Below are 13,991 nucleotides of genomic sequence, written 5' to 3'. Positions count from 1 at the left end.
TGAACTTTCAGAGCTTCTGAAAAAAGACAACTAATTGCAATGGTGGGAATCAGAAAGGTGCAGGTGGAATTTGTCATGAAATGGATCTTTTTTCCCAAATTAAATAGCACTTAAATTCTACTTTACATCAGAAGCAAAAGTTGAAAAGAGTTAAACTAGAAATGTTATTCTGAAAATCAAGATTTGTATAAAAATGCAATGACTCCTCTCAAAAGGAGATTTTTCATTTCACACTGGCACATTAAAAAAAAAAAGGTTTATTTTCCACTTCCTGATTTGAAATTAAAATGTTTAGTTTTGATTTTCACTATAAGAAAAATCACTAATTTAAATTTTCTGCAAGGAAAATACCAATGAAAGCAAAACTAACTGTCTAATGAGGAAATACTGTGAATAAAAACTTGGTCAGTGACAACTGCTTGCCTAAGTCAATTACAAACACCTCCTGTTTTTTCTAAGTTGCCGCAAAACTCCATAAATTAATAATGCCTGACAATCCTGACAAGTAACAACCCCTGCAGTTCCAGTATTCAGCCTGTCATGAACTCTACCCACACCTGTGTGTGTACTGCAGAGCTGAAGTCTGGATGCATGTGTGATATCTACATGTGCTACTCCTAATTCAATAAAGGTCTTACAGTATGACACTCAAGTTTCTATGAAAATGAGTTTTTTCTCTCCCCAAAGCATTACATAATTGGATATCTCTGTAAGAAAATATTCATTGTCTCACGCTTCCCAATGAACAAGAGATTTTCCCTACCTGTCCATTGAAAGCTGAGCTACCAGTGTTACATCAGTATTGTCTGAAGCAGGCTCATATTCGTAATGTAGAAAATACAAATGAGTGCGATGGACAGTGAAACGTTCTCGACGAAATTCATAGCATAAGTCATCCTCGTCCAGCTCTGACAGCTGTTTCTGGAGCTGTAAGGAAAGAGTGGACATGAAGATAAGTTCTTTATAATTATTTTAGCAAATCAGAGAGAATGAGGAGGTTGGGAACTTGCAGCATGATGCAATGGGCAGTGGAAGTGGAACATACGGAGTAGCAAGGTTTTCCCAAGCCTCACTCCTGCAAGTCACTGGACAAGAGATTAGAAGAAAGCACTTGTAAGTAAATTGATAAGGCAGACAGACCATTGCATTATGGTCTATATATTGTATATATTATCTGTATTACATACTTTCAACATCCAGACTAGCAATGAAACAGTGAACAATGACAAGTTTAATAATCGCCAAGTTTCAGGCTTAATGCTCCAATGTGATGCATAATGTCATTCCTTATTAGAAGCAGTGTTTCAAACTACTCATAGACATACAGCTCCAGCAGACGAGACACAGCAGCAGATGAAGCTTGTATGCTGGACTGAGCAATTCCTGTTCTGCTGCCTCTGTTGGAGAATAGTAACTGCTGCTCGCAGCATGGACAGCTGGAAAAGTAGTATCTTTAACTGATCATTATTCCATCTCTTGAGATTTATGTATCTGCACCAGTTCAATTTTGCAATGACAATAGTCTTTCAACTGCAGAGGTGCCAGAATTAAGCATACACTTTTAACGGGATTTATGCTTCTGGGTACCTAGTTTGAGAAATCTAAAGGATGGCAGATTGGCAGAGAACAGGTATTTTTTTGGCTCTGTTGGAAACCAAGCCCCTTCAAAGTCAAAATGGGCACCTCAAAGCAATCCAATCCTGAGTCACCATAGACATGTAGCTTTAAGAGAATAAATGTTTAGCTCTGGGGAAAGGAGGAAGAGAAAAACGGACCAAATGTCTATGCAGCTGACCAGTTCCATCCCTGAACTATATTATTTTAAAGCCAAACATCTGGCTAGATTATTTAAAATGCATTCATTTAAAAGGAAAAATCAGTCATACCTGCTGTAAAATGTACTACAAAATGTAATGAAGATGAAAACTATATATGGTCTTAACATGTCAAATAGAGTTCCATTTGTGTTGCTCTAAAAAGTAGGTTATTAATAAAGGTATCGTTTTTATATTTTATTTCTTAAAAGCACCATATAAGAATAATACGATTGCATATTTATCAGTAAATAAGAAAAATATTCATTTTATAGGAATTTTACAAGTTTTGATAAAAATCACAGTGCACTTCAAAACTGTTTAATGCAACAAACAGATTATTGAATTATAGACATTCATTTAGATTTAAAAATCTCTTCTTTTTGTCCTGTTCGGAATGATTTAAAGTAATAGTTTCGCCGTCTTCAAGAAAAAAATGGAAAATGTAGGTGTTTCTTGTTCTAATACTGTGTTAAGAAGAAGAGATGTTGTTCTTTGAATTATAAGCGTAATGGTTGCCATCAACAATAATGCTTACAGCTGAATGTTTTCCTGTGAAGGCTGATGGAATAATTCCTGATATTTTCCTGTACATCACTCTATAATCTTCTTTTGAATAATGGAAATACCTCCTTTGATTTCAGTGAGTTTTGGATCAGGCTCTCATTCTTCTGTGCTATTGTTCTGCACAGATCTTAAAACATCCCTCAAGAGAGACTGCTTTTAGAAAGATGAGAGTCTGAATCTTGACAAATCTTTACTCAGGCAAAACTTCTATTGAAATCAAGATCTCTTTTGGTGGAGTAGAAATCAGGAGTTCTTTTACATATTCTTGCAGTTTCATTCATTCTGCTTTACAAATCATCATTCAGCTGAGCCTGTACTTTATTTTCCAAATCACATTCAAACGATATTTGAATTAAAGCCAATATTTACAACAATGACTAAAAAGAATATTGTATCTTTCTGTTTCTTCCTTGAAAAGAGACATTAGTATGCCCTCAACAGAATTATTAAGGAGATGACTGAAATTGAAATGGTTAAAACAATAGCAAAGCACATTTCAGGGGTACCTTACTATCCTGCTGTATGTACCAATGACCAGGCTAGAAGTTTATCATTGCACAGCAGCTATTAACCAGGCAGTCACTGAATGATTATCAGATTACATTCGGGTTGCAAGCTAAGAGGATATAAATACGTAATTATGAGTTACAGAATAACATTTGGGGCTAAATTATGGCTTTGTGTACTAAAGAGATCTACGTGGGAGAAGAGGAGAAGACACAGCTTCTTAGACACCCCAGTATTTTGATGGTGAAACTCACCAAGTTATAAAGTTGGTGATGGAGGTGAAGGAGAGCAGCAAACAGCAGAGGATCCCTCCTGCTACAGGGAAAGGGAAAGCTTGCTCTTTCCGCTGCATTTCTTAGGGTCAGGATTTTGCCTCTGTGCTGTCAGACTTCTTCTGAGCCTGAGGCTATGCTGATAGTCCGTGAGGTTCTCCCCGGGACTTCCCATGACTCATGCTCAGTACTGTATGTAGTGTTGGGACCCAAGAGAAGAGATGAGACTGCTGTGTCCTTACCTCTTGGAGAGAGCAGTCCCCAGAAGGACTGCGAGCGTGGTGTGCTCTGACTGTCCCCCAGCACCCTCCATGCGAGTGCAGGCAGGCTGCCAGGAGGAAGCCCAAGCACAGGCTGTCTGAGACCCCTGGCTAATATGTGGGCATCACTTGGCAGGATCAGACATGCAGCTCCATCAGCACTTTGCAGGAATGCTTGTACAATCCGTGCCTGCTCATACCATAAGCCTAAACTGCTAGGCAGCCTTAGGAATTATACTCTGCAGGCTGGGCAAACACAGCTTACTTAAGGTGTGCTCCTTCAGGGAGGACAACCAGCACAGGACAGGCTGTGATTTGGCCTGCAGTATTGTCACTGCATACGTGGCAAGCAGTCTGCAGTAAGGATGGGCCTATCCTGCAATGGTGAGGCCACAGGCACTGGAAAATAATAGCTTATGATTATCCATATGAAAACTCCTACTGGAAGCAATGCTGGGCACACTAGGCACTCTGGATTTGGTCCAGCAAAACCCATAAGCTCACAAGCTATCTCACTGAAGCTAATGGTATGACATGCACAAAGTATCAGGACCAACGTGCTGGGTGCTGCACAGTTTTATGCAGTTTAAGAGCCCTTTTCCCTCGCTCACTTTTTTTGTTCCCCCCAATTAATATATACATCCAGATACTCACGCCCCAGTATGTATATATATACAGGCTGCTTCCTCTTTACTATGAAGAGACACATACAATCTATAAATACATGTTGCACACTGTCACATGCCACTTTAACACACATATTTAAAATGAAGAATGTTGAAGATGCAGAACATTCAAAAGACAGGGAATTGCCTAAGATAGTCACATATATATCCTTAAATTTATCTTTTTCTGAGTTACCTGGTATTATTTTTCAATTACATGACCACATAAAATTTCTCCAATGATATAAACTTATCTACAGCACGCATATTGCATGGATCCATTATTTACAGACAAAGAACTTATAGCTTGGTTTAAGGTTTGTACCCACATTATGCCTTCGTGAAAAGATAACGTGTTTATAACAGGAATGCTGACAGATCTATGCAAACAGATGCTTACTTAAACACAGTGCACCATCAGAATGAGGACCTTAATATCAGCTGGATTTGATAAAAGATGGCATCCCTATTATGAACCCCTCCATTATACTTACGACTATGCCTAATATAGCAAAGTCTTCTCAGCCTTAGAGTGACAGCATGTATTCTCATAAGCGAGTACCTGCTTAGCATGAGATTCACTGTTTCTACAAGATTCTCAATGCTAAGGCTACTTGCCACTGAGCATCTGGGAAATGTCACCTCTAGGAAACACTCTCACAGTTGAAAAATGTATTCTTTTCAGACTTTGTAAGGTAGATGTTCTCTTAGGAAATACTGTAGTGGGAAACAAGAAGTGCTTTCATTAGCATCATGATGTTACTTGTTTCAGAAATAAAAATGGCAGCCATGACATGCATAATGCCAAAACAAAGAGCAAAATACATTAAAAAAATCTATGCTAAGTTACTTCTCTGGGCAACCAGCTGTGGCAGGTGATCAGACTTCATCTCAGGAAAAGCAGTCTTTGAAGCTAGGCTGGCCAGAAGGTATTCAACTCTACCATAAATTGTCATGATTTACCAGGTCTATTTGTCTGACTTATACATTTGTAAGAGATGAGGTGGTGTTTTCTATCCCTGTGATAGATGGCAGACCCATACGATACACGGCACACAACATGTACCTTTCACCAGCGAACTGGTTAGTCTGCTCATAAATCTCCCTTCCTAAGGCTGTTCCTTGTGTAAGCAAATTTGTGATTGGCTTTGTTTTTTTTTAACTCCTGTGTCACAGAAACAATTTAGTTCCCACCAAAATCTACAGGATTTTATCTCAGATGAGATCAGTCCAAAATCCAGGATCAGAAGAATTTTCTTAGGGATTAGCGATATGTAAAAAAAACCACCAGCAAACAATGTTTTGTGTCTAGAGGCTATTTAGATCTTGGGGAAGGGAATAAAAACCCTAATGTAGGCATCTCTCTCTCATCAAGTGTTTAAGGTGAGGTGAGATGACACTAGGCTTAAGTCACTCACTTAATATCACGCTAACACAACAGGAACTGAGCAGCTTAGACAAAAACTTTTAACTTTCAGATCATCTTTCCTCCTCCCAGGTGTGCGCAGTTAAGATTCATAGCACAAAATCAACTCAGCTTAGCCACTGAGATGAAAACTAACACCAGCCCAGGATGAAACTATAATCTGGTTATAAACTGCAGCAGTTTCATTTCCTCCTGTGTAGCTGTCCCAGTTCTCACCAGTAGGCAATTTGGATTGCAACATTTAGCACTTTCAAAGTGTGTGAATTAACTGTTGCCTTTAGCATGGCATAAACAAAGCAGATGATGATGTAGGGAGGAAAAAGCATTCACTGAGTCTTGTTTGGGATGACCTACATAAAGCACTTCTGGCTTCTCCAATGATTAGTAATAAAAGCCAGACTAATCCCACGTCAATTAAACCTTTATTCCTCCCACGCCATAAGATTTTGTACATTTGCTATGGGTCAAATTGAGCCTTCTGTGAAATAAAGCTGTGCTAAGGACAAAGAGGATAGTGTCTGAGCAAGCCCACCTAGCAAGAGGAATTTTGCTGCAGCATGTAAAAAGTAGCTAATACTCTTGCTAAATGGAAGTAATGGCTTATCTTCACCACAAATATTCAACAGAATTAAGAACCCAATTTTTAGGTATGCATAACATCTTAGACAGTTCTGTATATATGAAGTACAACTTCCCTTGATCTCAGCTGCAGATGTCAGTTCTTGGTAGTCCTCTGCATCTCCTTTCCCCATGTCTCTGCCAAACCTTCTTGGCTGAGCTGTTCCCAGACCTCCCTTGCAGCATAGTGCCTTGACAGGTTGGTCTCCTTGCTTTTCTTTCCCCAGACTGTTCCTAGCCCTGTTCGTTCTTGTGTGGCAAGTTCCACGGTCTAAGTCAGTCCCAGCCCTGTTTCTAGCCCCATGGTCCCTATTCAAGTAGTCTGCCAACTCCCTACACCTACAGGCACCCATCAGTCCTTTCCTCTTCCTGCTCCAAACACTCTCTCTCCAGAACCTACGTCTCAATTAACACTATCCTTTCTGCCTTTGATCTAGCTTTCATCCCTTTTATATGTGAATCTGGATTTTTTCTCCTCCATACTGTCTGGACATCAGTGAGGGCAATGGATGTCCCTCAGAACGGAGACCAAATAGGTTCCTGCTCTCAGCTGTACTGTCCAGTCAGAACATGGCATGGAGCATCCAGGAGAAACAGTCACAGAAAATGCCAATCTTTGTCCAGGTCCCCTACCTGCAGCATGCTCAACTCTGCTGTGTCAGTGGGATATATATAATCTGGTCAGACGTATCCATGCACACTCCTAAGAAAGAGCCTCCAGAGATCTGAGCCTCCTTAAAGTCAAAGAAAACACTACTGATGATGTGTAAACCATGATTTTTCAGCATTATGATTTGCCTAAGTTTTCACCAGGTTGGCAAAAGACATGTTCCTGGCCCAAAAGTCAGTTCCTTCTCTGAGGTATGGAGTATTTCCATAAAGAGGTCATCAGAACTTGTGGTGTAGGCAACCCCCCCAAACTTTTCCCCATGTTTCACTTTAAAAAATGAGACAAAAGAAAAAAAGAGCATACCAGCATGACAAAAAATATCCCAGTCCACATGATCCCCCATCTAGCAATATTATAAGCAGTTGAAAGCGGTATAATGGCAACTCTCAGGCAACTAACAGGATGGGCTACCAGCTCAGCATTTAATAACAATAACAGTTATAATAATAGAAACAACACAGCTGGGGAAGTCAGGATTTCACCTCAAAACTGCCATATACCATCTGTTATTACTAGAGAAAGACTCTGTCATGACAAAATAGTAACTTTAAATCCCAGTCCTACAAATGATTCAGTATTCTGAAATTCTGCAGGAGCAAAGGGTACTCAAAGCATCAGTCTGACTGCAAGTTCAGCACCCTGATACTGACTTGGAAGCTCCCTTTGCAAGCTATTTTTAGACATTCAAAAATTGCTAAATTTGTTCGTAGAGTTTATACTATTTGGTACATTGCTAGAATCTCCTGCTCTTCTTGTGGATATTACAAGATGGCATGCACAGCCATTTGCTAATATTAAGAATCTCTGGTTTTGCACAAAAATGTAAATAAGTAAAACCACATTTAGTAAGTAAGTATACACCTGAGCAAGTGTTTTCAGGGAGAACTAGATTTTTTTTTACACTGTTTCTTTGCATTGTTGATTTGAAAATCTGAAAATAAAAATCTGCAGAGAATTTTTTTCCTGTGTTTTCTGAAAGTATTCTTTAATGGGAATCTACTGTTCTTTTCTTAAACTGAGTGAAATCAGTGACAAACTTCCCACTGATCTTGCTCTGGGCTTTGGATCAGGACACAGGCTTCACTAATAGGGGACACCCCATTCAACCTTCAGATTTAATGCTTTGGCAGAAGTACCTGGTGAGAAGCTGTCTGCAGGAAAGAAGTTTTATGAGAATGCTGAAAGGTTGAGTGTGTGCCTGTGTGCTAAAATCAGGCTTAGAATATCTGTCTTATAGCATAACTATAGAGATAGGCTGGTACAGAGAAGATCCTGTTTAAATATTTTAGGCTTTACAGTATGTCCTTTAGAATGAAACGCTGGACATAAGCATTAAAGACCAATAGGAAATGTTCGAATTCAAGATTATTGCCTTCATGGGTTTCCCTAAAATCTTCTGCCTTGCATAAAAATAAGAAAGAAGAAGAAGGGGGAAATAGCACGGAATACGTAGCATGGAGTGACTAAGGACATGCTCCAAAGGCCACTTGAGTCAATGGCTGTGTTTACAGGAGGATTTGGTTCATATTCTCAATTTCCTATCCAGAATCTGCACAAAAGGCAAAGGGGTGATTGCAATACCAATTTGCAGAGAAGAGTCTGCTCTGTGTAATCTCATTTTAGTACATACTGAATAAAGGGGACTTATAGTACTACTCTATGGCAAGGAGCATGTGGCAGGCCCTTGTCCACAGCCTGTCCCTGCAACACACAGGGTCTTTCAGCTTGAGTATTTCAAGGAAAGGATGAAACATGTAGGTAGACATAGACATACATATAAGCATTTTTACATAAACAGAGAAATTACCCCAGTACCTCCCAATTTTTCAGTCTGTATTTCTTTGCCTTCAATATTTCAGAGCCCTATCTGTTCTGTTTATTGCTATTTCTAACTTTTGGGAACCTAGTAACAGTGCTGTTTGGTGCACATCAACAACTGACTAGATCAGAACTATGCAGTGTAAGATCCAAAGACTGCCTTTAAGACCTCTTAAAATTCAGTCTGTGGTATTATACTTCCTTAGCAAACATTAAAAAAAGAAAAGTACTAATCCTTCCATATGCATATAGACGTATATATTTAAGCATACATGCATGTGCACGCATACACAGAGAAAAGAGTGAGAGACAGATTAATGTAAGGTCTGATTACCTTTTAAAATAATGCCCCTTTACCTCTCTCTGGCACTGCAAAGAGTCCTTAAAAAGGGAAGATACACAATTTACATTAATTTTAATGCCATCTCAGCACTGATGAGAAATGTAAAGGGGCCTTAGAGTAACAGAACCAGCACAACGGTACCACTGCCACACTTGCTCTTCACGTTTTACAGATATTTGCATTACAAATGAGATTCCTTAATTACAGGTTGCATTCTAAATAAAACAACATTACAAATATTAAACTGTAGAGAAGCAATGGCTGGCATATTGGAACAAGACCTTAAGGGTAGATTCTGATACAGCCAGACTGTGAGTGACAGACTCACACCAAGACATGGCTTCTTCTACAACAGGGCTCAGTGCGTTTAGTGCTTAAGTATTTCTCTCTGATTATAAAACCAGCAGAGCTATTCTAACATTTTGTCCACTGGTTCACAGTGCAGAGAAGCACAGGCAGCTGAAGGAGCACCTTTTACCCATATACAATGCCTAGCATAATAAAGCCCAATTGTGTTTTGGGGCTGCTAGTCTCAATTCAGAGAAGAAAGGAAAAATAATAGGTATTAAGATAAATCAAATAGCAATTCCTATATGCTTAGGAATCCTAATGGAAATGTATGGCTGCATCTTGTCAGACTAAAGGTCCATCTAGCCCAGCATCCTGTCTCCAGCTGTGAACTGGCTGCCTAGAGAGGAGTGTAAAAGCAGGGCGAGTGTACAGCGATGCTTTCTCAGAATGCTCCCCTAGTCCTGAACTTGCGGTTCAAGGACTTTCTGCACCAAAGCTTAACAGCTCCTGATCGATTTTCTTTCCATGAAGAGTCACTTTTGAGCATATGTATATTTTTAGCAACATTACCTCCTGCTCAAAGCTTCATTACATCTGGGTGAAACGTCTATCTTTGTTTTGAACCTGCTAATTGCTATTTCCACTTCATGCTGCCTAGTTCTTGTACTGGGAGGAATGACAAACAGTGGTTCCCTGCTCACCTTACAAGATGCTCCACTTCTGAAGATTATCCTGCAATATATCATGGGAGTGTACTGTATTTTAATAGGACACCTGTGATACTGTATGTGCTACAGCAGACAGAGTGAGAGAAAGAGTGGTTTTCACAATAATCTTTTCTTAGGGTCTCATAACTTCAAAGCTGAAACTTGCTTATTGTATTCTACAATAAAATGGACATAGTCAAATTTAGAGGGGAGCTTACATCAAAGGTAACTAACAAAAACCAATGTTTCCTAAGTGACTACTCTTAAGCTATCTGAAGTTAGATTTTTTTCTATATCTGATTATTTTGATAGAAGGCTGTTAACTTTTTGGTGTCTCTTGGCAAATTAGGACTCATGTATTTTTGTATGTCTAGCTCATTCTTTTCCAGTATATCTTTTTTTTTTTTTATTTATAAATGGAAGAATGAGCTACATTTCTTTTTCAGACACAAGCCATACCATATACCATATTGCATTCTACTTCTCTTGAATAAGAAACAGGCTTGAACAGTTAGTCATTTCCAGTGTCTGTCAACTAGATACCAGTTCAGTAAAATGAGCCATTTTAAACTTTCAGGACTGCCATTTTCAGCAGCTAGAACTTGCATTCACTGTGCACTGCTCCCCAGCAATTTGTCTGGAATAAATCTGTTTATTAAGGATTTACAGAGCTCTGGAAAATATAGCAACAAGTCTGTGACTGCATTCATGCTCTTCGAACCCACACAACATATTGCAAATTCAGTATAATTTTAACCTGCATTCTTAAAGTGTGATGAAGGTGTGTTTTGTTCTCTTGTCTTTTTTTTTTTAATGTCTCACTCCCCTTTTCTCTTCCTATCCTACTCTCTACTCTGTCTATTGTATCTTGATGTCTCTGACCGTCAGACTTTTAGTGGTCTTTTATCACATTCAGTTCACTTGATTGTCTAAAAGCCTCTCACTCTTGTGGAGGATTTTCTTTCTCCATGTGCTTTTGCTCTCACTGTGTGCTTGCTTTCTCTCTCTCTCATACCTGCTTCAGTCTCTCCCAGTTAATGATTATCTCCAGTTTCTCATCGTTCCCCACTCCTTTCAGAAGACAGTGCGATGGTCAAATAAGTATCTGGGAAGCCATGCCTTGGGCTAAAATATATCTATCCAATCTCTGAGTGCTATAGTTAAAAAATTGGGAATGGCATCTCCTGTGGTCATTTTATCCACAGACTAAATGGAAACACTACAAGCCTCAATGATGCTATTGATTGTCAATTACCTCTTAACTGCTAATGTGTACACGATACTGGCTTTGCTTTGTTGATTTTTATATAGAGAATGTTGTATTTTAGAAATAGTTTTTTCTTTAAGATAACATAAAATGTTACAGGTTCCTTTTTATTTCCTTTCAGACTACGTAGCGAAAATTGGTACTTGGTCTAGAAATCTCCAGAGACCATATTATACACAAGGAGTTCATATACATCTGTGTATGAACGTTTCAGTTAACAGTTTTCTACATTGGAATTATATGTACTAAGGCATGCATACACACACATAAGAAAATCTGTATGTAAACTTCCTTGATTTCAACCATTTTCAAAGGATTTGTTTCATCTGAAAGGTTCTGATTGCAAATTTTACGCAGACACACATAAATGCTGCTGTGCTTGGTTAGGGGCAGTGCAGAAAAAACCTAGGGTCTCACAGCCTATGTGTACCTTCAAGTATTAACTAATTCTGTAGTTTGCAGCATGCCAAAAACTCATAGACCTAAATCCAGCAGTCTTGATATTGTCATTTCTTCTTCATTATTTGTGCATTAGTATCTACTAGCCAAAATTGACATCATTGTACGCTGAACAAACACACAGAAAGAAACAAGCCCTTCCCTTGGAAAGTTTTAGGTCTAAAGGGTGAGATTTGCAAAATTGCCTAATGGAATTAAAAGCCCAAATCCTCATTTTCAGTTTGTGATCTTACCTTGTTGGGGATTTTTAAAAGGCAAGGCATCCAAAAAAAAGCAACAAAAAACAGGGGAAAGGCAGGATTAATACGACAGTTTTACAGGCAAGGAACTGAGGCACAGAGAGATTAAATGATTTGCACAGCGTCACTCTTGGAATCTGAGCACTGACCTCAATTCTCCTGAGTCCCTCTGCACTGCACTACCCACACCACCAATGCTCCAAGTCTTCACATAGCCTGTGCCTTGTATGAAACACCCTTTAAATCTTCAAGCCCTAGCCATCCCACTTACATTTTCACTGTTAACGTCTGCCTCACTGGGGCAGCCAAAGAGTTCCCGTCTCAGCAAATTCCCATCATATTCCAGGAATGTCAGGTACAGGTTGCGGAAAAACTCCACATGCTTGTTTTTCACTCGCAGCTTCTTTGGTGAGTTCCAGTGAATCACCTCAGAGGGAAAAAAAGAGAAAACACATCCTGCTGTTAGAATACAGATTTGCTTTATCTGCTGTTTTTATGTGTATTCAGTTCACTGCCCTCTTAAAAACAAAAAAACCAACCCCCAAACTACACAGACTTCCTTCTGTCTTTTTATCAGAAAGGCTTTGCCACGTCTTTCACAAGTAACTGCATACTCTACGTACAGGTGATGTGCTTTGAAACTCCTCCATAGGATAACCTGCACGTTTGAGTTGGTGTGCTGCTCTAGTTTGTGATGCAGCACCTCATAAATGCTGCCACAACTCTAATCCCAGACCTGACAGGTTATGGACTCTGTTCAAGAACGTGGCAGGACGCAGGCCACAGGAATGTAGGTATTAAACATTAATCTCAGATTTCCACATGACTGTTTCAGCTAATGAAATTGATTCACTGTTTCAGGCCAGATACTCTTCTCTGGTTAGGTATTGAGAAGAAAAAGCTTAAAATTAATTCCTATACCCATTTACACCCTTCAAAAAGGACTGAATTTAATCTGACTTCCTTTTCGCCATTGCTACATTTAAACAAGACTGATCTCAGTTGCGTTACACAACACAGTGATGCAGTACAATGCTTCACCCTTTGAATTCCAATTTCTAGCAGGTATTTAGCCTCTGCTAATGGGAGATGACTCTCACACTGGCCTAGATTTAACTCTAATGCTGATATAAAGGACCTGATTCTCATTTACATCAAGGCAACTTTGCACTGCTGCCAGTGTGAATGAGAATGGGGCCCTAAGGAAAAACTAAGAGGGAGCCAAAAGTGGCTTGCAGGAATGATTTCACTTTATAGAGGCTATATTTTAGGCATAAGGAAAAAAAAAACACCAAATGCTTTGTATTCAGTTTTATTCCTGTGGCTTCTGAAGAGATTAAAAAAATTCTCCCTTGGGAATCTTTCTAAGCTAGGAGTTCTGAAGGTTCTCTGAATCCATTAAGTTAATTGCGTGAAGGCTCTGTGTCACTCACACACAGCCACAGAGCTGCAATGCCAGCTGCCGAGCTGGTCGCGTGGTAAGCTTTGCTCTGAACATTGCATTTGTGGGAGGGAATGCACAGAGCTGAAGCACAGCACATCAAACAGAAGCAGCCCAGAGCAGATGAACGCAGTTCCCTTAGTGTCAGCAACACAACTCCACAGGAACATGCCCTCTGAAATCACACTATCTTGCCGAATGAGTGGACTGGAGGAGGAAAGAGCAGGACGTAGCTTGAATTCTTCCTGTACTAACTTGAGCAAACAACATAGTCTCTCCACTGCGTATTTATACTGCCATAAAAGCTATGGCACTCTCTTCTACATACCGAACACCAATGAAAATATCTCCTGATAGGGAAAGCTTTATTCCTTCCTGGGATTTCACTGCTGAGGCTACTAGGATTTCAGAAAACCGTACGTGCTGTTACAGAAAAGCAACTGTAGGGAAAAAGGTCATTTCAGAAACTGGCAAATCACTTTTTCCAGTTATAGGAACACTTTAAATCAAGATCATGATGCATCTATACACTGTATAAATCTGGGAAATTATTTGGACAAAAATACTTGGTGTAGATATTTTTCCCAGGTAATGCTACATTCTTTGCTGGTTTTACATTTGTCCATA

General features: G+C 39.4%; 1 protein-coding gene across 3 annotated transcripts in view; it reads right to left on the bottom strand.

Moving 5' to 3' along the window:
• Window positions 1-13,991, bottom strand: part of LARGE1 (LARGE xylosyl- and glucuronyltransferase 1) — a 300,884-nt gene that overhangs the window by 30,754 nt on the left and 256,139 nt on the right. For all 3 annotated transcript variants that reach the window (XR_012043802.1, XM_072870284.1, XM_072870273.1), the window contains 2 exons: window positions 12,195-12,350; window positions 764-927 (listed from right to left, as the gene is read on the bottom strand). Coding sequence is in view for 2 of the 3 variants with exons in the window: in XM_072870284.1 (XP_072726385.1) it covers window positions 764-927; window positions 12,195-12,350 (320 nt within the window). In the remaining variant the exon portion in view is untranslated. The remainder of the gene's footprint in view (window positions 1-763; window positions 928-12,194; window positions 12,351-13,991) is intronic.

This window comes from Ciconia boyciana, chromosome 1 (assembly GCF_034638445.1).
Source record: "Ciconia boyciana chromosome 1, ASM3463844v1, whole genome shotgun sequence".
NCBI lineage: Eukaryota > Metazoa > Chordata > Aves > Ciconiiformes > Ciconiidae > Ciconia > Ciconia boyciana.
This window is presented reverse-complemented; position numbering and strand designations above follow the sequence as displayed.